The sequence below is a fragment of the Narcine bancroftii genome, chromosome 10, assembly GCF_036971445.1.
Source record: "Narcine bancroftii isolate sNarBan1 chromosome 10, sNarBan1.hap1, whole genome shotgun sequence".
NCBI lineage: Eukaryota > Metazoa > Chordata > Chondrichthyes > Torpediniformes > Narcinidae > Narcine > Narcine bancroftii.
In genome coordinates, this window is record NC_091478.1 from 28,827,819 (window position 1) to 28,852,767 (window position 24,949).

The following is a 24,949-nucleotide window of genomic DNA, read 5'->3' on the forward strand; positions in this document are numbered from 1 at the left end:
GGGGAAGGGAGGTTGGAGAAGGGAGAGGAGGGTGGGAGGAGTAAGAGGAAAGGAGGGAGGGGAGAACTAAGGGAAAGAAAGGGAGTGGGTGGGAGGGGAGTAAAGGGGAGGGAAGGAGATGGAGGGGGAAGAGAGGAGAGGGAAAGAGAGGGAGAGAAGGGGAGGGAAGAGAGAGGAGGGGAAGGGAGGTGGAGAGGGGAGAGAAAGGAGTGGAATGGGAGAGGATGGGTGAAGGGGAGAAGAGAGAGGAAGAGCTGAGAGGAAAGAGGAAGGGAAAGAAGGGGAGGGGGAGAGGAGGGATGGAAAGAGGGGAGGATATAGGAGGGAGAAGAGGGGAGGTTAGGGAATGGAGGGGAGGAGAGGAGAGGAGAGGGGAGGGGAGGAGTGGAGAGGGGAGGGGACGGGAAAGAGGGGAGGAGAGGGAGAAGCTCCGGAACGCCGCCGTCCGGGGCAGTGATTTAGGGGACATGTGGTTTCTTCTTTAAGTGCCGCTGGGAGTTGGGGGTCGGGTCGGGTGCCGCGCCGGAGACAGTCTGAGTGGAACAGGCTGTGGGGCCGCCGATCCCTCAGTGCGGATCCGGCCAAGGTAAGGAGCAGATCCGGGCGCCGAGTGCGTCCAGTCCCAACCCGAGATCCCCGCATTCAGAGGCGGGCACCGGCTGTCAAAATCACACGCGCCGCTCAGTGAGTGCAGAGTGAATCCGAGCGAAGGTTCGGGGACAGAGAGAGTTGGGGAGAGAGGAGAGGAGAGGAGAGGGAGAGGGGGAGGGGGAGGGGGAGGAGGAGAGGGAGAGAGGGGGAGGGGGAGAGGAGAGGGGGAGTGGAGAGAGGGGTAAGAGAGAGGGAGCGCGGGAGAGAGGAGCCGGGGAGAGAGGGGAAAGAGAGGGGAGAGAGGAGAGGTGGAACAGAAGGGAGAGGGGGAGAGAGGAGAGGGGGAGAGAGGAGAGGGGGAGAGAGGAGAGGGGGGAGAGAGGAGAGGGGGAGAGAGGAGAGGGGGAGAGAGGAGAGGGGGAGAGAGGAGAGGGGGAGAGAGGAGAGGGGGAGAGAGGAGAGGGGGAGAGAGGAGAGGGGGAGAGAGGAGAGGGGGAGAGAGGAGAGGGGGAGAGAGGAGAGGGGGAGAGAGGAGAGGGGGAGAGAGGAGAGGGGGAGAGAGGAGAGGGGGAGAGAGGAGAGGGGGAGAGAGGAGAGGGGGAGAGAGGAGAGGGGGAGAGAGGAGAGGGGGAGAGAGGAGAGGGGGAGAGAGGAGAGGGGGAGAGAGGAGAGGGGGAGAGAGGAGAGGGGGAGAGAGGAGAGGGGGAGAGAGGAGAGGGGGAGAGAGGAGAGGGGGAGAGAGGAGAGGGGGAGAGAGGAGAGGGGGAGAGAGGAGAGGGGGAGAGAGGAGAGGGGAGAGAGGAGAGGGGGAGAGAGGAGAGGGGGAGAGAGGAGAGGGGGAGAGAGGAGAGGGGGAGAGAGGAGAGGGGGAGAGAGGAGAGGGGGAGAGAGGAGAGGGGGAGAGAGGAGAGGGGGAGAGAGGAGAGGGGGAGGAGAGAGAAAGATGGGGAGAGAGGAAGGCGAGAGGTGGGGAGAGAGAGGAGGGGGGTGAGAGAGAGATAGGGGAAAGAGGGGGAGAAGAAAGGAGAGGGGATGCGAGAAGGGGGTGGAAGGAAAGAAGAGAGAGAAGGGGAGAATAGAAGAGTGCAGAGAAAGGGGAGATAAGGAAGAAAGAGAAATAGAGGAGAGAGTGGGACGGAGACTGGAAATGACAGAGAGGGGAAGAGCGCGGCAGTCAGACGGGGGGAGAAGGGAGGTTCGGAGACAGAGCAGGGGCGAGACGGAGGAGGGCAGATCGGGTCGGGAAGCATTTATTCACCTGTTCCCCGACAGTTCTCTTGCTCCCAACCCGAACTTGTCCACTCGTGTCTCTCTGCCTCGTTCCCTCTCCCATTCTCTCTCTCTCTCTCTCTCTCTCTCTCTCTCCATGGTTATTCTCTCATCCATTTCTCCCTCCTCCATTCTCTTTCATTCACTCTTTCTTTCCTCCTCTCTCTGTTTCTCACCGCGGGACCGTGTACAGCCCAATAACCTTGGTACAAACAGGAATACCAGGAAGTCGCGAGAGCCGGGAGCGCCGCGTTTGGTCACGCGTGGAAGGAGAGGGTTCGTGTTCACGCTGATTTCTTGGCCTCATCGTGTGGAGTGGGCACGCGGAGGCTGAGGCTGAGGCTGCGGCTGCGGTGGGAGGGGTGGGGTGTCCAGGGACCCACTGAGGATACTCCAGGGGGGATACGGGAGGGAGTGGGGAGGGGAGGGAGCGTGTGGAGGGGGAGTGAGGAAGAGAGGAGGAGGAGACAGGAGGTGGAGGGAGAGGGGAGGGGAAGAAGCGAGAGGGGAGGGGAAGAAGCAAGGGGAGGGGAGAGGGGGAGGTAGAAGGAGAGGAGCAGGGAGGTGTGGAGGAGAGGGGGAATGTGGAGGGGAGAGGAGGAGGAAGGGGAGGGAGAGGGTGGTGAGAGAGGTGGAGAGAGGGTGTGGGGAGAGGATGTTGTCTACATGGACTTTAGTAAGGTCTTTGACTAAGTTCAACATGGGAGGCTAGTTCAGACACTAGGAATTCATGGAGAGGCTGTAAATTGGATTTTGAGTTGGCTGAATTTGAAAAGACAGAGAGTGATAGTGGATGATTTGCTTCTCAGACTTGAGGTCTGTGAGTTGTGGTGTGTCTCACAGGGATCAGTCCTGGAACCACTGTTGTTTGTTGTCTATATAACAATCTGGATGATAATGTGGTAAATTGGATCAGCAAGTATACTGATGACACTAAAGATTGGAGGCATTGGTAGTTTCCCCAACTGTACTCTTATATACTTAAAATATATGTAAGCTCTGACCGTGAATGGATCTGTATGTTTGGAAGGGAGGAAGGAGAGACTGTTTTGTTTTTGTATGTGAGAAAAAATTTAATATATTGTATATTTAAAATGTTACTATCTATAATTTTGGAAAATATATAAAATATTCAAAAAACAAAGATTGGAGGCATTGTGGACAGTGAGCAAGGTTTTCAAAGCTTGGAGAGGGATCTAGACCAACTGGAAAACTGGGCCAGAATATGGCAGATGGAATTTAATGCAGACAAGTGTGTGGTGTTGCATTTTGGAAGGACATACACAGAAAATGGTAGGGCACTGAGGAATGCACAGGAACAAAGGGATCTAGGAATACAGATACATAATTCCCTGAGTGTCATAGGTATATAAGATTGTAAAGAAAGCTTTTGACATCTTGGCCTTAAAACAAAGTATTGAGTACAGGAGTTGTGATGTTTCAATGAGATTGTATAAGACATTGGTGAGGCCAAATTTGGAGTATAGTGTGCAGGTTCTCATCACCAAATGGCTGGTAGGATATCAGTAAGATTGAAAGAGTGCATAGAAGATTTACGTGGATGTTGCAAGGTCTTCAGGAGTTGAGTTACAGGTTAGGTCTTTATTCCTTGGAACCTAGAAGAATGAGGGGAGATTTGATAGAGGTTTACAAAATTATGAGGAATACAAACAGAGTAAATGCAAATAAGCTCTTTCCACTTAGATTAGGAGAGATAATGCGAGAGTACGTGGCTTTAGGTTGAAAGGGGAATGTTAGGGGCACCTCTTCACTCAGAGAGCAGTGGTAGTGTGGAATGAGCTGCCATCTGACGTGGTAAATGTCAGCTCACTTTAAGTTTTAAGAATAAATTGGAAAGATAAGTGTGTGGGAGAGGTCTGGAGGGTTATGGACTGGGTGCAGGTCAATGGGACTGGCGGAATGATATTTCAGAACAGATTAGAAGGGTTGAATGGCCTGTTTTCTGTGCTGAAGTGTTCTTTAGTTCTTCAGAGTGTGGGGAGAGAGGGGAGAGTAGAGGGAGGGGAGAGGAGGTGGAAGGAGGGAGAGTGGAGAGGGAGGGAGTGTGGGGGAGGGTAGGTGAGTGAGTCAGTGAGGTAGAGTGAGAGGTGGGGGAGGGAGAATTGGGAGAATGAGGGAGGGGAGAGTGATGGGCTGGTGGATAGAGGGATAGTGACTGATAGAAGTGGACAATTTCAGTGAACTGGAAACGGACTGAGAGAAGAGCAGAAGGGAGCAGGACTAAGGGTGGAGGAGAGAGGAGGGGATAGGAGGTGAGGGGAGAGGATGGGAGGGGAGGGGAGGAGGGGAGGGGAGAGGAAAGGATGGGAAAGGAGGTGAGTGGAAAAGAGGGAAGGGGAGAGGAGAGGAGAAGAGGAGATGGACTCCACTGAAATGACAGCAGTGTGCCAATATGAAACACTGCCATGGTCTCATTGTGGAAGAGTTGTCCAGGACAGGGTAACATTCTTGCCTGCTTCAGGTGCCAATGGCTGGAAATTCAACTCATGGGGCATCAACTGCTGACAACATGAAGTGGCCTCCAGCCCACCCATCGATCACATTACCTGATATTGCTCTCCCTCCTCTTCAGGTACCGATCCCTCCATTTCACATCTCCCACCACACACTCATTTCAAAAATACTCTCCAGCCCATCTCCCAATTACTGTGCCTGCTCCTACCAGCCTCTCAGGAACTCTCCTGACCTTGCACTCACCTCTACTGGATCTCAGCATGATGACCTTTCAATCATACTTCCAAGTCCTGTGCCTCAAAAACTTTGATTCTCTGCATCCCCTCCACTCTCTGGTCCTTCCCCATCTTCATCTCTCCCCCCCCCCTTCTCTCTGTTCCTATTTTCACTTACTCCACCTCTCCTTACCTTTTTCTGACTCCCTCACCTCCTCCCTCTCTGTCCACTCTTCCTCTTTCTCTCTCTCCCTCACTTTCCCTTCCTCCATCTCCCTCCCTCCCTCTCACTCCTCTCTCCCTCCCTCTCCCTCTCTCCATCTCCCTCTCTCCATCTCCCTCTCTCCATCTCCCTCTCTCCATCTCCCTCCCTCCATCTCCCTCCCTCCATCTCCCTCTCTCCATCTCCCTCTCTCCATCTCCCTCTCTCCATCTCCCTCTCTCCCTTCCCTCTCCCCTTCGCACTCCACTTCCACCTACCCCTCTCCCCCTCCCCTCCACCCCTCCCGTGGGCATTGTTTTTGCAAGGGGCACGGACAGCCCCTGGTATGGGGTGGTGACCTGCATTCCTTTTAATTGGTTCCTCCCTGGAGACCAACACTGACATCATTCTTTCTAACAATGTCTTTCAAGTCTCCATTATTTTGACAAGAACTCTCCGTCAAAGAATTTTGCAGATTTTTCCAATGGCTCCCTGTGCTGGAGAACTCCATCCTCCCTCCCCATCCTGAACACTGCATTCCTACACCTTCCCCAGGGACTTGATACAAGTTCTGGAGAATGCATTTCAGGTGCAATGCTCCAACATGCTGGAGAAACTCAGCAGGTCACATAGCGTCCACAGGAACTTTCTGGCCTGTGCCCTTCATCACCTTCAGCACCTGTACAGAATGTAGATTTTTTAAACAGGTTCATTTGCATGTACACTGTATATTTATCCCTTCTATCAGGACATGAACAAGGATCAAACTACACCACTACTATGGTGTCCAGAATAACCTCCATCCCCTGCTGTCTTGGCTGTCTACAATAAAGCCATGACCATTGTATGCTCCTTCTACAGTACACCCAGTCTCAGACATATCCATGGAAGAGGAGCAGGCAGGTAGTCGACTCAGGCAGAACCCCCAACAGTTCGCTGCTTGGACCTGTCAACTACCTTGACCCAGGAGCAGACCACCAAGGGATCAGACCACCAAGGAGATCCCCAACCAACTCATGGTCCCCCTCTGCACCTGGTGCCCAAAGGTCAACAGGTTGGGGACTGGCCCTTACAAACATTCGGACAGGGGCAGCAATCTCACACACTGTGTCCACAGGAATGACAGCTGGCACATGACCATTGTTCCATAGATCATCCTCCGCCCCAGGATCCTAGTGTAAAGGGGGAAGGCCGCCAATTGCAAATAGTGGTAGGACAGACCACCACAGCGTGTCCCAACAGCAGACAAGAACTGGCTGGAGGATCTCAGCAAACCCATGGGTAGGTGGTCAGTCAGCCTTATCAGTCTGGCCTCTTTATCGACCCAAGTCATGATGAATTGTCCCGACTGGAGCTGTTGACTGATCACTGCTACCCACAGATGCTGGCTGACCTGCTGACTTTCTCCAGTAGCGCCATGTTTGCTTGAGGATCCAGCCTTTGTAGCATTTGTTTTTGTCGACTGTTCAGAAGGCAAGTGAGAGTGAGGGCGAGGGTGTGGAGAGTGTACAGGAGCAACGTGGCAGGGCAGCATTCCCATGGAAGGCCTCGTGATCTGTGGGACCAGCTCCTGAGGAGTGTTTTGGCATGTGGGTCTAATGCACAGTACCGACCCAGCTGGGATAACAGGTTTATTGTCATAAACAGTGTACAATTGCTCTGAAGTCCTCACAAACAGGTACTTCAAAAAGAAGAAACTACAATAGTATACATTAATTAAATGACAAAGAGATAATAAATACAAGAGACAGATTGAAACGTAGTAAATATTAATTTTCCTTAGTGCAGGCAAAGTGTGGTGTACGGCGGGGGCTGGAAATTAGAGTGAAACATGAAAGTCTGCAGACTGCAGTAAAAACACTGAAATTATGGAGGAGGAAAGCTGGTCTTTCAATGTCCATAGGAGACAGATATATTCCCAACATTTCAGGCCTAAGCCCTTCTTCAAGGAATAAACAGAATGACCCAGAAGCTTGAAATCTCAGAATACAGACGGTACTGGCTGGCGGAGGAATCCAGACCAACAGAAGGTGTTAATTGGATATGATAAGGGGAGGGGTGAGAATTGATAATGTCTGAGCGAAAGGAGACAGGGAAAAGGGGAAGAGACAGGTGTGGAATGGTGACAGGGGAAGAAGTTGGGGGGGAGGGAGGGTTTAAAGAAAGCCAGAGAATATTAATGCCATCCAGTTGGAGGGTGCCCAGTCAGAAGGTAAGGTGTTATTGTTCCAGTTTGCGGGTGTTCTCAGTCTGGAAGAGCATGATACCATGGACAGACAGGTTAGCAAGGGAATGGGATGGGGAATTGAAATGGGGGGCTACTGGAGTGAACAAGGCTGAGGTGCTCAACAAAGTGATCTCCCAGTCTGCGTCTAGTCTCTCCAATGTAGAGAAGACCACAACAGGAGCACCGGATGCAGTAGATGTCCCCTGTAGATTCACAAGTGAAGTGTTGCATCACTTGGAAGGACTGTTTGGGGCCCCGAATGGTGGTGAGGGAAGAGGTGTGGGTGCAAGTGGAGCATCTCCTGCAGTTGCAGGGGTAGGTACCAAGGGCATGATTGGTGGAGAGAGAGAGGAGTGGACAAGGAAGTCATGGAATGAGTGATCCCTGCTGAAGGCAGAGAGGGGAGAGGAGGTAAAGGGAATATGTGTTTGGTGGTAGGATCACGTGGTAGGTGGCGGAAGTGGGGGAGGAGGAGGATGTGTTGGATGCGGAGGGAGTGGGGTGGTGGGTGAGGACAAGATTAATCTTGTTTCGTGTGGGGATGGAGGGGGCCAGAGCAGATGTGCAGGTAATGGAGGATATGCAAGTGAGGGCCGAGTTGATTACTCTGGACAGTTTAGTAGTGATGGTGCATAGTCAGTGTGATGCCCACACACACCCGAGCCCTCCAGGCACCCACTGTGACAGGCCTGCAAGAGGTTTCAGCCATGAGCCCCAGCACACAGCTCTCCCCATCCTGTCTGTCCCTTTATCCATCAGCTTCCCAGGTAGTCAGAGTGCCTCCTCCACAGTGGGGGACCGCAGGCAACTGTATTCTTCCCCCGCCCCCCAGGAGATGGGTCCTTTTGAAGCCAGTCCCCAACGCACACCCACTATAAGGATCTCCCATACCTTGATGAAGGGATCAAGCCCGAAAAGTTGGTTATGTATGTTTATCTTTGCTACATAAAGGACACTGTTTAACCTGCTGACTTCCTCCAGCATTGTGTTTTTACTTCAATCACTGTGTCTGTGGACTTTCAAGTTTTACTGCAATCAACTATAAAACTGTGAAATCTCTTCAAGGGTTGCCTACCCTGAAGAAATTCTCTTTTGTTCTCTGAAGGGAGTTCTGTAGGATTCTCTCTCACTGCTCCCCATCTGAAATCCCTGCTGCTCTCAAGCTCGACAACCATGTACTCACCCAAACTCATTTTCACAGCCACATATCATACCTTGATGAAGGGCTCAAATCTGAAACGTTGGTTATGTATCTTTATCTTTGCTACATAAATTACTGTTTGCCCTGCTGAGTTTCTCCAGCATTGTGTTTTGACCCACTACAAGGATATTTTCCGTATAGCAAGGGGTCCCGAGCTGTTACAGGGCTCACTGGGTACTCTGAATGAAACCCCAGAGCATCAGCTACAAGGACCAGGAGCAGGGGATGTCACACCCCACCCTGACTCGGAAACATGTGGCCTGCTCTGCATCCCTTGTCCTCCTTAATCCCTAGTCCTTCATCACCTCCCGCGCCCCCCACCAACTCCAGCACCACAGGAGCCTCTTCACCAGGACTGCGGCCATAGAAGGCAGCTCCCCCCACCTTCCCAGTGGCAATGATGGCCAGTTTCTGGGGCTGGAGGGGTTTGATTACCTGGAAAGAATGGAGAGGCTGAGCATAGAAGATGATTCTAGAACTAGAGGACAGAGGTTTAAGGTGAGGGGGAGAGGTTTAAGAGCAACATGAAGAGCAAGTTCCTCACTCAGAGGGTGGTCCACCTCTGGAACAAGCTGCCAGAGAGAACAGTAGAAGAGGTGTGCAAGATACCTTCAGTCAGTTATATAGACAGGAGGGGCTTAAAAGGATATGAACCAAGTGAAGGGAGGGAAGTTTAGTGGAGACGTCAGGGGTACGTTTTTTTACACAGAGAGTTGTGGATGCCTGGAATGCCTTGCCAGGAATGGTGGTGGAGGCTGGTATAATAAGAGACATTTAAAGCCCTTTTCACACTTACATCCCAGTAAATCGACCGTTCAGTGTCCCGGGATAGGAATGGGGATTTGGCCTTTCACACTAGACCACTCCTAACTGGGACACTGAATGCTTTCACACATGCAAGGGTTTATCCCCAGTGTTTGGTCTGTTCTACCTTTAATAGGAAGTACCTGCAATGCAATTGCCTGGCATTTGCATGGATGAAAGAAAAATAGAGGGTTACAGGATACGGAGAGTTTAGTACTTTTTTTTAAGGAATATGTAGGTGGCACAAGATTGAAGGCCAAAGAGCCTGTACTGTTCTATGCTGTAGTGCTGTAGTGCTCTATGTTCTAAATGAAAGCAAATGGGACCTGTCCAGAATGTCAAATTGGTCAGCAGGAACAGTGGGGCCAAAGGGCCTGTTCTGTGCCGTGTGACTATGGTTCTATGGCTGCATGAATGATTTGGGGAATAACTGTTGTATTTGAGAGGGTTAATGAAAGGGAGGGGTTGACGGGAGAAGGGGCGATTGTTCCACTCCTGATGGCTGTGTAAATTCCTTTGTTACAGGTGCCGAGCTGTGGGGACAATGAGACAGGTCTGAATCAGCTGTTATTCCTGGAAACAGCGGTGAGATTGCAGGGAATGTCTGCTTTGTGGGGCATGACCTTGTGGAGATGATGAGGTCAGATCTCCCCACTCTCGTTGGTCTGATCCTTCTCCTTGCTGTAAGTGGAACGCCTCTCGGGTCCCAGAAGGTGGGAACAGAATCCTTGGGTGATGTGCTTCCAGAGTGGCAAAGCCTGCTGGACCAAGCCAATGGTTGCCCACCAGGCTGCGATGCAGAACTGTGTGCCCTTCCACAGGGCTGCGCTGCCGGGATGGTGAGGGATCCGTGCGGCTGTTGCTGGGAGTGTGCCAACATTGAAGGGCAGCTCTGCGATCTGGACCACACCAACCACTTCTACGGGCAGTGTGGCAAGAACCTGGAGTGCCAGCTGGAGCTGGCCTCCCTGGGAGAGGGGGAGATTCCTGAGCCCCAGTGCATGTGTCGTTCCAGCGAGGCTGTGTGTGGCTCCAACGGCCAGACATACCTTCACATCTGCCAGTTCCAAGAGGCAGCCAGTGCCAATGAGACTGTCAACCTCACCCTGGCTCACCAGGGCCCCTGCGAGGCAGGTAGGAGGGGTGGGCGAGGGTGTGGAGAGTTGAGTCATGGGCATCCCAGTGCCCCTCTGGGAGTAAACCACAGCCCCTCCATGCCCCACCATTCAATGCTGATCCACACTGGGCCTCATCTCTTAAAGGAGATCTAGGAGTAGGAATCCATTATCCCCAGCATGTCGAGCCTGCTCCACATTCACTAAGATCCTGGTTGATCTGGCCATGAACTCAGTTCCATCTCCCTGTCCATTCCCCATTACCCTTACATCTCCTACAGCAAAAATATACCCCTCTATGTTTTAAATACATTCAATGAGGCAGCCTCTACTGCTTCAATGGGCAGAGAATTCCACAAATTCGCCACCCTCTGGGAGAAGCAGTTTTTCCTCATCTCCATCCTAAATCTACTCCCCTGAATCTTGAGGCTATGTCCCTTAGTTCTAGTCTCCCCTGGCTGCTTCTATCTTATCTATTTTTCATAATGTTTTTTGTGAGGTGGGGACTCTGTCATTAAAAACTTGTGAGGCAGTAGAAAAAAATATTTAACATACATAAAATAATGTCAGTTTTTACCCCCAATGAGTGGAATACATTGGAATCTGCATTGATTTAAAATTCTGTTAAAAGTTACAGAAGGATAATCTGTGAAGAGATCATCGCAGTCAGGCAGGACTTTTGGAAGGCTGGGCCAGAAATGTACAACCTGGGGAGGAGCAAGGAACATGATTTTCTGGCTTGCAGTGCAGGAAGGTAGTAAAGGCTCGATGGGCTGAATAGCCTCCTGCACTGTGACCAACGTGAAGAGATCAACTCTGATCAGTCTCAAGTGTTTACCATCTTCCGTTCTCAAGCTCATCCATAGGGGCAGCTCAGCACAGATTCACCCCAGGGTTGGAAAGATTTTACTTATGGGTTAGTTTACACAGAGAAGGGTGGGTGCCTTGAATGGGCTGTGTTAGGTCTGCTTTGTTCATGAATGAGTGAGACAAACACCAGACTGAGTCGAAATCAGGGTTCTTTGTTCTTTATTACCGGATTGTAACACTTGCAACTAACCATGTTAGTCGGAGAATGCATTCTGCCGTTATCAGCAAAATGGTGATTTTTTATACCCTTGGATACATGCTTAGAACATCATCATATCATTACTTGTCCAATGACTAAAACTGTTGCTATCCTTTCCCTGCTAGCTTCCTGCCTCTCAATCCATCAATGTCTCTCTTATCTTGTAAGTACAAGGATGCATTCACATCTTGTTACAGCCCTGTACAGGGTAACTCCTTACACATTCCCATCTCATGATGTTTTACCTTACAGCTGCCAGGGAAGAAATAGATATAGTGGTGTTTCAGAGGTTTCTAGATAGACATGCAGGGGATGGAGGTGAATTAGGTGAAGTAACAGAGTTTTAGTTTGATTTGGACATCAAGTTTAGCACAGACTCGAGGGCCGAAGGGTGTACTGTTCTGTGTACTATGTGGTACCATGAACGGGCCCATACCTGTGAGAGGAAGAGGTTTCAAGGCAACCTGGTGAAGTGTTGTGGGGTTGATCGGGTGAAAGGAGAGAGAACCCCCTTGCCCCTGGCAGTTCCAGTCTTGAACAAGAGACAGCAGAGACACCGTTCTTGGGGATTTGGCAAACTTCCACTCCCCCTTCCCCTCCCAATAAGCCACTGATGCTGGGAGTGGGGTTAGACCTACAAGGCTAAGACAAACAGAGTGTCACTCAATATAGACTCGAGGCAAGAAGGTGTGGTTGGATACAGATCTACCAGCATTTTGCGTAAGATGGAAGGGGCAGTGGGAATGAATGGTCAATGCACTTCAGACACAGAACCTTATCCTCCCAGCTCCCTTTCCAAAGTGATTTCCCAGCTGTTGCCTTTCTGTCTGTAATGAGGTTTTAATGATATTTTTTCAAGAGTTCAACAGTTTGACAAATGTGTGTAATGGAGGGAAATGGCAGAGTCCCAGTATATGGCCTCCCATGGCTCAAAATCATCTTAACAGAACCCAGCCTGCAGAGTGCCAGATTCCAACACTATTTTCCAGGAGTTTGGGCAGCGTTCCAGGAATTTGGAATGGGTGAGGTGAAAGAAAAGTAAACTTTCCAATGAGTTCTCAGGATGGAGGAAGAGGAGTGGGAGAAGGTAAATCTGAGGGACTAGTACCCCCACCCTCCAGAACCACCCTTCCGATCTCCGAGCTGCTGCCTCCTGGCAGTCAATGAAGGGGATAAATTACTCTTCCTCACCCCCCTCCTCTCTGGATTTCAGATTCAGGAAATCCCCAACCCCTTGAGTTTAAACTATCTTTACCTTTGCTCTTGATGTCCCAACAATAAAATGTAATAAAAGTCCTAAAATCCGGACTGCTCGGAGATTGGGTTAGTCTAGATTTTCCAGATTCTCAGGCAATACTTTTAAGATTCAAATTTAAGAAAAATAAACAGTTACATTTTGATAGTTTATTAATGAAACATTTTTTCACATGAAATACAAAATACCAAAAAACCTAATAAATATTTTTTCTTACATTTCTGTGACTTCTGCGTGAACGTTTGTTGCCGCTGTGCATCTGTGGCGTGTAAACATGCGCAAACGCTCGCAAAAGCCGAGAGTTTTCGAGAAGTCTGGATTCACAGGTGGTCTGGATTTCTGGCATCCAGATTTTTGAACTTTTACTGTAACATCAGATTGAGCTTTGAAATGCCATTCGTAACAAACTTCGTTATCTTGTCTGAAAAGCAGATGGGATCAAGAATCTGGGGAATGTTGCCTTACCCTCAACGTGCAATTTCATTGGATGAATGCTGGGGTTTGTGTCAACACCTCACCTCTCCTTTCCTTTTGCCCCTTCGATGATTACCCAGAAGGTAGATTTATCCACCAGCTATTACAATTTAGAGAAGCAACAGAACTGCAGTGGCTAGAATCTTGAGCAAACCATCAGCTGCTGGAGGGACTCAGTGGATCAGGCAGCATCTGCGGGGAGAGATGGTCAGATAATGTTTTGGTCATTGGTCAGTGTCTTAAGAAAGCCCTCAACATGAAACATGGACAGACCATTTCCACCCTTGGGTGCGGCCTGACCCACTGAGTTCCCCCAGAGCTCATTGTTTGCTTGACAATGAAGTGAACTTCAATCCTTCTCCCTCCTGCCATCCCTCGTCATCTTGATCTGTCTCCATCCCTTCCTCCCTGGCCCAGTTATTCAGTTGCTCCTTGAATCAATTTTTTTCATCAACCTTGTCTGTTCCCTGTGGGAGTGAGTTCCATATTGCCACACAGAAGGAACTATCCAGTCTTTAAGCCTGTTCTCAGACATGGTTAACTCATGATCTGTGACTTGACTGGGCAGGATTAATTCCCCTTAGGTTTGGGCATGCATCAGGAACCAATCACTTTGATGTGGTCTGTCCAATGCTTTTGGCAGATTAGCCTTCATAAATCAAAATTTTTGGTACAGGTTTTGAGATGTTATGGAAAAGTTGTATAAGACGTTGGTGAGACCAAATTTGGAGAATGGTGTGCAGTTTTGGTCACCTAACTACAGGAAAGATATCAATAAAATAGAAAGAGGGCAGAGAAGATTTACTAGAATGTTGCCTAGACTTCAGAAACTGAGTTACGGAAAAGGTTAAACAGGCTAGGACTTTATTCCCTGGAATCTAGAAGAATGAGGGGAGATTTGATTGAAGTATTTAAAATTGAGGGATAGACAGAGTAAATGTAGGTAGGCCTTTTCCACTGAGGGTAGGTGAGATACAAACCAAAGGACATGGGTTAAGGTGAAAGGGGAAAAGTTAGGGGAAACTATTCACACAGAGAGTGAATGTGGTGAATGTGGGCTCAAGTTTAACATTTAATAAAAATTTGGACAGGTCCATGGATGGGAGGGGTATGGAGGGATATGGACTAGATGCAGGTCTGTGGGATTAGGCAGAATAACAGTTTGGCACAGACTAGAAGGACTGAAGGGCTTGTTTCTGTGCTTTTATAGTTCAGTGAGTCCTTCGTCCATAGGTTTTGACAGGCATAAGTCCTTGCATCTTCTCCAGTAGCCTTGACGTTGTGTGGCTCTCCTTGTCTCAGTCCCACAGATCATCTCCCCTCCATTCAGTGTTTGGAACACCACCGGAAAGGACGCCATCTTTGGCTGTGAGATCTTCGCTTATCCGATGGCTGTCATCGAGTGGCGGAAGGATGAGCTGGAAGCCTTTCTGCCAGGAGATGACCCTCACATCTCCGTGCAGGTACCTTTCCTCCACACCACTAGGAAATGCCTTCAGACTGTCACAGCAGGTTGATGACAACCCAAAACAAGCAGAAAAGGGAAGTCTGCCTGTCATTAATAGACAATGTCTAGGACACTGGATTTATTGCACATGTTCATAAGAACATAAGAAACAAGAGCAGGAATCGGCCATCCAGCCCGTCAAGCCTGCTCCACCATTCAATGAGATCATGGCTGATCTGATCTGATGATAGACTCATCTCCACCTACTTTCCCCATATCCCTTAATTCCTTTATTACTTAAAAATTTATCCAATCTTGTCTTAAATATAATTTACTGAGGTTGCCTCCACTGCTTCAATGGGCAGCAAATTCCATAGATTCATCTCCCAGTTCAGCTTTACCTTGCACAGTAAGGGTTTTGGGCCCAGGGTTTCAGGATTCCAGGCCATCTAGGTTCTGTGGCCAGAGCTGTGGATCCCAGGCCTCCTTGCTCTTGGGGAACTTGCAGAGAATCACTTTCCTGCGACCACACCTCCAGGACTGGTGGGGTGGGGGATGCGGGGCGGGTTGGAGATAGTGAGCTGGAGATTTACAGCGGGGAAGAAGAGTTGTGAGGAAGGGTAGGGGATGATGGCAGAGGGCAGTGGGAGGTGGGGATTGGGAAACATGCAGAAAACCAGCTGTCAGCAATGACTGCTATGGAAATGGTTGCCCGCTTTTGCGCGAGGTGCACAGTTGTTGGGACGGTGTAGAGGATGGAAAGGGACCCATAGAGGAGCCATCCATACAGTTCTGAGAGTGGCTGACCCTCCCTGAGACGAAACACCAGCCAGTTCATGTTCTTGTGTGGGGATCTTTGTGTTTGGCCACAGTTTCGAGGAGGCCCATTAAGATATGAAGTGACGGGATGGCTGCAGATCCAGGGAATCCGCAGCTCGGATTCGGGAACATACCATTGCCATGCACGGAACAGGCTGGGGGAGGTGTCAGCGGCTGCCAGCCTCACAGTTCTCTCTCCAGGTGAGTGAGGGTCTGCAAGCGATGGTGCGTCAAGCCCCATGGAACCACATGATCATCATATCCGTGTCCACTCCCTTGTACCGAAAGATATAGTGAGACATTGTCTCTGTGGATCTCAGGGAGGGCAGTGGGACTGTCTCTGGACCGGAGGGAAGGGTGGTGGGATATTATCTCAGTGAACCACAGGGAAGGGCTGTAGGTCATTGTCTCTGAAATGCAGGGAAGGCTAGTGGGATATTGACTCTGGACCTCAGGGAAAGACAGTGTGACATTGTCCCACCTCCCTTCCCTCAAGTCCAAAGACAATATCCCTGGACCTCAGGAAAGGAAGGTGGGACATTGTTTCTGTTCTGAGGTAAGGGTGGTGAGAGGGGTGGGGGGGGGGGGCATAGGGGTAATTCCACAGCCTCTCTTTGTGCTTCAACACTAAATGATAGCTTGTCCCTTCCTGGCTGTTCTTTGGAGGGCTGCTACCTTCTCTCTCCCTTGCCCTGGAAATCTGGAGCTCCTTTTGGGCCACCCAGTGTAAATTATGCACACTCCTCCCACCACCCCTCCCAGCATCAAACCAAGGGGCTATTCATCCCTCCAAACTGCTACCCCATCAGTCAGATTATGTCTGTATCCCCATGCTAAAGTGCCATCTTCACCCCATATTGTCATGTATTGGTACAAAACATGTAATATTACATGAATTGCCTTCTGCCTGTTGTAATGCAGACAAAGACTTGCTATTAGTGTTGCCCAGTGCCCCTTACAGTGAGGGAGAAAGAGAAGCAAAAGAAAGTCACTTCAGAGACTGAGTGTCCGTAGATTCAGCTCTAGCGCTCCCACAGCCTCTGCAGCCACACAGACCCCTGCTCAATCCAACACAACCAGCTCTTTAACTTGGGCTCCATTCCCCCACATCCTGCCACAACCCCAGCTTCTCTGGAGTGGAGAGTGTTCCTCAGTCCCATCGGCCATCACTCTCCCTTTCTCTTCCAGATCAGCTGGGTGAGGCGGAGATGCGGTGGAGGCAGGCCCAGCCCTTGGAGGATGATTATTCCGATACCGATGACTATTACTGAGGCTCCAGGATACAACAGTTATCATCTAGAATACAGCAATAATAAAGTCTGTTGATATCACTCATATATAATTACTCAGCTGTATTCTTGCTTTCCATTGACCCAATGGTGATGGTTTCTGTCCAGGTGAGTGGCTGCCAGTGAGCTGGTGAGTGAGAGGGAGAGGTGGTGGGAAGGATAAGTAACAGGAAGCACCCATTCACCCCTCAGTCTTAAGGCAGCCGACACACTGAAGGACCTATCACACCCCAGGAACACTCTCTTCTCCTCCTCCCATCAGAGAGAAAGCCCAGGAGTGTGAAAGTGCACCCACAACGGGTTCAAAGGTAGTTTCTTCCCCTCAGCTATCTGGTTCCTGAATGAACCCCACAACAGTGCTCTCACGCTGCTCTTGCTTGGTGCTAATTGATCTTTCTTTTCATTGTAACCTACACTGTAAATTGTGGTCTTTGCACAGCTGGATGAATGTTAGAGATAACCTGTTAGACTGTTCGCAGAAGAACCCTTCTGACTGCACTAGGTATCTTGTGACAAATGCTCAGCCTGTTCTGCTGGTCAATGACAGATCCTGACCTATCTCCGTGTACCTGCCTTTCCTGAGACATTAGTAAAACTCAAAGGTCTGTAGACGCTGTGATTGAAGTAAAAGCACAAAGCTGGAGAAACTCAGCAGGTCAGACAGTCTACTTGAAGGAGCAAAGATAAAGAAACATAACCGACATTTTGGACTTGAGCCTTTCATCAAGGTATTTCAAAATGTAGGCAGGGGCCCGAATAAAATGCTCGTTTTGTTCGGGTGCCTGTCTACACTTTGCTCAGACCTTGATGAAGGGCTCAAGACTGAAACGTTGGTTATGTATCTTTATCTTTGCTACATAAAGTGCACTGTCTGACCTGTTATGTTTATCCAGCTTTGTGTTTTTTCCATAGAACACTACAGCACAGAAAACAGGCCATTCAGCCCTTCTAGTCTATGTCAAAACATTTTTACGCTAGTCCCATTTGACCTGTACCCAGTCCATAACCCTCCAGACCTCTCCCATCCATGTATCTATCCAATTTATTCTTAAAACTTGAGTGATCCCGCATTTACCACGTCAGATGGCAGCTCGTTCCACACTCCCACCACTCTCTGAGTGAAGCAGTTCCTTCTAATATTTCCCCCTAAACCCCTCCCCTTTAACCCTAAACCCATGTCATCTTATATTTATATCTCCTAATCTAAGTGGAAAGAGCCTACTCACATTTACTCTGTCTACACCCCTCATAATTTTGTAAACCTCTATCAATGTTCCCCCAGACATTGTCAATAAAAATCTCCCAACCCCAGATTTAAAACTTGAGCAAAGGTTTGCTGATATTTATGGTGTCATCATTATAGTTTGAAGTGTTCTCTATGTCAAGACATTCCCTCTGACATTCACGTTAAATGTGCCACTTAAAGTTTAATAAGTACACTGGACAACAAATTATTTTCACATAGGAAGCTGGAGAATCTTTAAATTAACTTTTATTGAATTTAGCCTGTTTAATCGCATAATGGTGCTGACACATTGCGTTAGTTCAACTGACCTAAAAATGTTTTGCAGCTGATTTTCATTTGTACTCAATATCCGATGCTTCTCGTGTCAGTATCCAACAATAGTTTGGCCAGCACTGATGGATTCCAGTTGCCTTGATACCGCTTTTCCATGGTCACAATGTCCTGGCGAAATCTTTCACTATGTTCTTCACGGACTGCACCGAGATCAGCAGGGGAGAAGTCCACGTGCGAATGCAGAAAGTGAATTTTCAATGGCATGTTGCACTTCACGGTTTTGTCTGCTTGAAATCGACTTAAAATATGACAGGAAATCACAAAAATAAGTTATATCTAAAAAATGGTACGTGACAGGAAATTTTTAAGGTAATTTTCGTGATCAGCTGCCCAAAATCTATAAAATGCACCCAAAGGTGTTCAGGAAGCAAAATCTTTGATGCCTAGTGTTATTTGAAAGTTAAATGCATATAATAGACAATTGATCAAAATTATTTCCTTGATTTAAATTCACTTAATGTCTGATTTGCTCCTGCTCCCAACTGTGTGGCTGTGCATTGATGTACAGAGTATGGGGCAAGACATCATCTGCCAGCATCTCTCATGACCCTGCACTATCACACCAGGATGACCATGAATATCTATCTATCTTGTGCATTTATTATCTCTTTTCATCTCATTCCATTAGTTTATTGTTTTAGATTTTCTTTACAAGTACCTGTTCAGCTGCAGCAAGGAAGAATTTTGGTGCATCTGTACATTGTCTCATGTGTATGACAATCAAGTCATCATTGTTATGTTGAAGTTCAGGGCTTGTGTATTTGCATAGGAGTCCTGAATTTCCTGATGTTTTGTGGGAACGGCCTACATTGATCAGGATTCTCTGACCCATTGACTGCTCACAGCACAGTGCACACTGGATCAGCAACACACAGGGCTGTGCCCAATCCCAGCCCCTGACACACAGCCTGTCCTCCATTCGAGTCCCTGCCTGATGCGTCTGTTCCCAACCACTCAGCCAGTTCCCTGGGCCCCTGGTGAATTGTATCGGTTCCATACTCTTCAACATTAGACAATCTCTGCCACCTGGAATTCTGTCTGAACAAATCTGTAAAAGTCCACCCTGTCCCACTTCAGAACTGTGTTCAACTCTGCCAGGTGTGACCCGTCCATTCCAAGCCCCGATCTTAAAAGTGTCTGTCACTTGGTCCTTAATTGCAGACTCTAGGAACTGCCCGACAGATGAGAAACATTCAGGACATCCCGAATATCCTGAGGCTTCTGAGGAAGTGGAGAAGGTGGAAATAGTTCACAGGTTTGAAAGGTAATTTCCTCCTTTCTCGTTGGAGAATATTAGGTTGATCCTGGTTTGCTCTCTCTGTTACAAACTGCATCCTGATCCCAGCAATTCTAATCCAGCAGAAACAACGTGCATTGCCCTCTCTACCTCAGTGCAGAGAGCAGGAGTGAGAGCTGTTTATTTCCCTTCAAACAACTCATAGCTCATGGTAAGTAGGTCCCTGATTGACAGGTTTCCTCCGTGGTTTTCACTCTGCTTCCCACTGTCAGGAATTTCTGCTCAAGTCATAACAAGCCAGCAAGGAATCTTGTTCTGAGCCAGTGCTTTTACACAACGTTATATTACCAGCAATCAACACATTCCAACCCCTTCAGAACACTTAGGAAAAGTGCAACATGGGTTCAAAGGCTAATCTGTAGCACTTTAACACTTGCACCAAAATTGGATTTCTCGTCATATTTCAGTGATAAAAATTCTCGTCATGTTTCAGATAGAAATTCAAGAAATTTTCAGCATTCAAAGCTATTTGTAGGTGTAAATGAGAGAAAGGTGGTGGGAGAGACACAGAGGGTGGGGGCAACAGAGGATGGAGGTGACAGAGAGGGTGAGGGAGACAGGGTGGAGGAGACAGATTGGGGGAGGCATAGAGAGGGTGGGAGAGACAGAGAGAGAAGGTGGGAGAGACTCAAAGAAGGTGGGAGAGACCCAAAGAGGATGGAAGAGGCCCAGAGAGAGTGGAGAGACCCAGACAGGATGGAAGAGGCCCAGAGAGAGTGGAGAGACCCAGACAGGATGGAAGAGGCCCAGAGAGAGTGGAGAGACCCAGACAGGGTGGAAGAGACCCAGAGAGAGTGGGAGAGACCTAGAGAGAGTGGGAGAAATAGTAAAAGGAGGAGTAAGTAGCAATGGAGGGATAGCTTGCAGAGAGAAGGTTTATGTATCATTCAAAAGATCACACCTCTGTTAATGTAGCATACCCTCAGTACAGCTTCTTCAACAGCTGGAGTTCTCTTTGAACATTCCTCCACAGCGCAGTACTAAATATAGGAAAGAGGAGAGAACATCTAAAAAATCAACAGGGAGGAAAATTCAAGAAGCTGTGATATACAACAAAAAATATTAAAAACTGTTTGTAAATGTTTCTGTTGATTTTTTAAAATATACTGTGAGCATTCATCTAATGGATAGTGAGCTTAGAGAATGAAAGATGATAGCAGCTGAATTAAATCTTTGACAAACTTCATGGAGTTGGGAGGTTTTTAAATGGTATTAACAGTTGGGTTATTAATGTGAAGTTTTAACCAGAACCAAGTTTTTAACTTTCCATGGCATCCTCCGCAGAGTTTTACAGTACAGAAGAAGGCCCTTCAGCGCAACTTGTCTATACTGTCCAAGGCCTACCCAAACTAGACCCATTTGTCTGTGTTTTGGCCCATGTCTAAACCATTCTTATCCACATTCCTGTCTAAATGTCTTTTAAATATTATAATTGTCCCTGCCACTGTCCTTTCCTCTATCAGCTTGATCCACAGACTCAGCACCCTCTGGATGCAAAGGTTGCTCCTCAGATCACTTTCCCCTCTCACCTCACACCATTGCCCTCTGGTCTGAGATTACCCAGCCCAGGGAAACACAGTGGGACATTACCTCATCTGCACCCCTACATTTGCCTAAATTTGCAAATAACATTCTAGAAACATCCATAAATTTGGAATTGAAAGATGGGAGGATCTGGGGGGAAAATGACAGTCACCAAGGCAATGCCAGGCCCCAGCTCAATGGTTAGTGCAGCGCTGAGTGCAACGCTGTAACAGTGCCAGCAATCGGGACCGGGGTTCGAATCCCGGGCTGTCTGTAAGGAATTTGTACATTCTCCTCATGTCTACGTGGGTTTTTCCCTGGGGGCTCTGGATTCCACCCACCATTCAAAATGTGCCAGGGTTGTAGGTTAATTGGGCAGCATGGGCTCGTGGGCCGAAATGGCCTGTTACAGTGCTGTGTCTAAATTTAAAATTTGTAAGGTCTCAGGGACCTGATAGAACCATCCTCAGGCTGTAAAACAAGTCTTTCATTTTCACAACTCCCCAGTCTGGGGCAACGTTCCATTGGAACAGTTCATAACAAAACTCATTTATTCAAAACGTAGGAAAAGAAAAAAGCAGGAAAACTAAGGCCAGTGAGCAAAACATCTGTTACTAGTAAAAGGTTAGAAACTATTATTAAAGACATTATGACAGGGTAGTTAAGTTTGAAGAATTTATTGAAGTTCTTTTGAAAAAGTAAAATGTGCTATGGGAAAGAGGAGCCAGTGGTGAAGTGTATAGATTTATAGAAAGCACTGGGGAATGTGCGGCATTGAAAGTTATTCAGTAAAAGAGGTAAGATATTGGTGTGGATAGAAGTATGGCAGGCTACCAGGAATGAGAAATGGGTCTTTTCATTTGGAATTCCCCAGCAGGATGTAAGGTCAATACAGTGAAAGCTATTAGGCCAGACCAGATTCAGAATCAAGCCCTCAATTTTGCTGTTCTGCAGTTTATCTTCCAGCAGTTGCTCGACTCAGGTAACCTTCCCTTGGATTGGAGAAAGGTAAACATCACTCCTCTCTTCAGGAAGGGCTCAACCACCAACCTGGCAAATTAATGTTGTGTTTCATTAACAAGCACCTGCTGCAAACTCCTGGAGCACATAATAGACAGCTCCCTGATGAGGCATCATAGCAGTCTCAATATGGAAGAGGAGCAAATGTTACAAAGCTCTTGGATTCATTAAAGTGAAGATCTCTCCAAAATGTTAAACTGCCATCTTGATATAGACGACAAATCCTATGCCGAACCTTAGCCTGATAGAAGCAGATGAGAGTGCACAACCCAATTTGTAGTGCCATCTTCCAAGACAGTCATTCATTCTTCCCCCGTACAATTAAAGCATGGAAGAATCTTTACCCTACTCTACTCACACAACTAGACCCAGTTAAATTTAAGACAGCTCTTCTTGGTAGAATGGTCAGAAAAATTAGGCATGCAGTTCAATCCTTCCAAATGTGAAACCATCTGAGTCACCAGGAAGATAAAACCAGGCAAAACATCCTACAAAATCCTGGGTGTCACCCTTGATGAAACCAAACACCTTGGCATCAAATTCCAGAACGATCTGCGTTGGAAATATCAGACGTATCATACAATGATGAAGGCAACAGGAGTCCTACATTTTCTGAGATGCAACTTCCACCATTATTCAACACCTGTCAAGGAGAAGTTATACCTTACCCTCGTCAGACCACATTTGGAATACACAGTAGCTGCATGGGACGCATACACAAACAAAAACACTACTCCCATCGAAGGAGTTCAGGGACAGGCAGCCCGATTTGTCATAAATACATATGGAAGAAAAACGAATGTTACAAAGCTCTTGGATTCATTAAAGAAAAGATCTTTCCAAAATGCTGAACTGCCATCTTGATATAGACGACGAACCCTACGCCGAACCTTAGCCTGATAGGAGCAGATGAGAGCACGTGACCCAATTTGTAGTGCCATCTTCCAAGACAGTCATTCATTCTTCCCCCGTACAATTAAAGCATGGATGAATCTTCACCCTACCATACTCACACAACTAGACCCAGTTAAATTTAAGACAGCTCTTCTTCTAAAATCTCCTCCTTAGCACACCCTCCCCCACTTCAGCTGCCTTTCCCAGGCAGTGGGAAATGTAGATGGAGTCCGTAGAGGGAAGGGAGGTTTGCATGATGTTCTGAGCTACATTCACCACCTTTGCAGCTTCTTCCGAGCTTGAGCAGAGCAGCTCCTGTCCCACGCTGTGATGCCCTCAGAACATCCACTCAGGGAATGTGTTTAAAGAGGCTGCAGAGTGATACAGGAGTGGCAAAGATCCAGAAAATGGAGGAGATGTGGAAATTGTGCACTGGAAATTTTTAAAAAGAAGCAGTTTATGCAAATGTCGGCAGAGCACAGACTCAGCATGGCTGTTGGGGCGAACAGTCTCATTTAGTGTTGTGTAACTCTGGTTCCAAGAGTGTAGAGCCATTCTCAATGGGGGGACCGTATATACTCCCCCCTGGCCCACCAGGGACCATAGTACATATAAGTGAAGCCTTGTCTTCTTTTCATCCCATGCAGCATAGAACAATACAGCACAGCACAGGCCCTTTGGCCCTTGGTGTTGTGCTGACCCATGTATTTGTTCCTAAAAAAGAGTACTAAACCCTCCCTACCCCATAACCCTCTATTTTTCTTTCATCCGTGTGTCTAAGAGTTTCTTAAATGCCCCCTACTTTTCAGCTTTCACCACCATCTCCAGCAAGGCATTCCAGACTCCCACAACTCTTTTTGTAAAAAATATGTACCCCTGATGTCTCCCCTAAACCTTCCTCCTTAACTTTGGTGTTTGCTGATCTTGCCCTGAGAAACAGGTGCTGGCTGCTCACCTGATCAATGCCTCTCATAACCTTGTAGACCTCTATCAAATCTCCTTTCACCCCTCTACGTTCCAAAGAGAAAAATCCCAGCTCTGCTAACCTAGCCTCATAAAACTTACTCTCCAATCCATCCTGGTGAATCTCCTCTGCACCCTCTCCATAGCTTCCACATCCTTCCTATAATGAGGTGCCCAGAACTGAACAGAGGGTTTTACCAGAGATTTTTATTTACATAAATACTTTTTGTAAAAACACAACGCTGGAGAAGCTCAGCAGGATAAACAGTGTACTTTATATAGAAAAGATAAAGATACATAGCCAACATTTCGGATGAGCCCTTTATCAAGATCAATATTTTTAATTTTTTTAATGTAGTTGGTAGGAGAGAAGTTTGAAAGAAACCAAAACTTGACTGCTTCTCTGGGGAGGGGGCCCATAAACGTTGAGCAGAGTCCTAGTAGGGGGCATAGCCAAAAAAAGGTTGAGAATGGCTGGTGTCAAGGGATCTGGAGTCCCAGTGCTTGATCCACAACAGATTCACATGCAGGAACAGACAGTGAGTTTCAAGGTGAACAAAAAGTATTTGTTGGAGACACGAGTGATTGCAGATGCTGGGCTGCATACACAGTCAATGATAACGTGTGGCAGTCCAGTCAGGCACCGGGAGTCCCACACCTGGAGTGGTGTGCAGATCTAGTCGCCATACCAAAAGAGTGTGACTGTTTTACAATTATAGAACATTGCAGTACAGAAAAAGGCCGTTTGGCCCTTCTAGTCTTTGCCGAACCATTTTTCTAGCCTGCATAGTCCTCCATACCCCTCCCATCCACGTACCTGTCCAAATTCTTTTTAAATGTTAAAATTGAGCCCACATTCACCACTTCAGCTGGCAGGTTTTTTTTCTCTGAGTGTTTGCAGTGATTCTCAACCTTTTTCTTCCCACTCACATACCACCTTAAGCAATCCCTTACTAATCACAGACCACCCGTGGCATAGGGAATTCTTAAAGTGGCATGTAAGTGGAAAGAAAAGTGGTTGAGAACCACTGGTTTAGAGTCAGTGGAATTATCCTCACAGGGAGTTGGAAGTGGTGTTTTTGATTATTTTGTTAAGGCAGTAAGAAGTTCAGTTGCCTTGCCGTTTGGCGTGGGTGATCATGTCAGAAGGAAGTAGATTATTGAAAAGTGACTGGTACAAGGCTGAGCAAGCTGACAACAGGATCAGCTGTGACCTTATT

The 24,949-nt window shown here is 47.8% G+C and overlaps 1 protein-coding gene across 3 annotated transcripts; it reads left to right on the forward strand.

The window, feature by feature from the left end:
- Nucleotides 1-435: 435 nt before the first annotated feature.
- On the forward strand, nucleotides 436-16,505 carry LOC138743922 (kazal-type serine protease inhibitor domain-containing protein 1-like). 3 transcript variants are annotated; one of them, XM_069899483.1, is made up of 5 exons: nucleotides 436-586; nucleotides 9,510-10,118; nucleotides 14,200-14,360; nucleotides 15,217-15,364; nucleotides 16,352-16,505. In XM_069899483.1, the coding sequence occupies exons 2-5, from the start codon at nucleotides 9,617-9,619 to the stop codon at nucleotides 16,432-16,434; spliced, it is 894 nt and encodes a 297-aa protein (XP_069755584.1). In that variant the 5' UTR covers nucleotides 436-586; nucleotides 9,510-9,616; the 3' UTR covers nucleotides 16,435-16,505. The 3 variants fall into 3 exon arrangements, with proteins under 3 accessions (XP_069755584.1, XP_069755585.1, XP_069755586.1); XM_069899484.1 differs by lacking the exon at nucleotides 436-586 and adding an exon at nucleotides 608-684; XM_069899485.1 differs by lacking the exon at nucleotides 436-586 and adding an exon at nucleotides 2,079-2,136.
- Nucleotides 16,506-24,949: the final 8,444 nt, after the last annotated feature.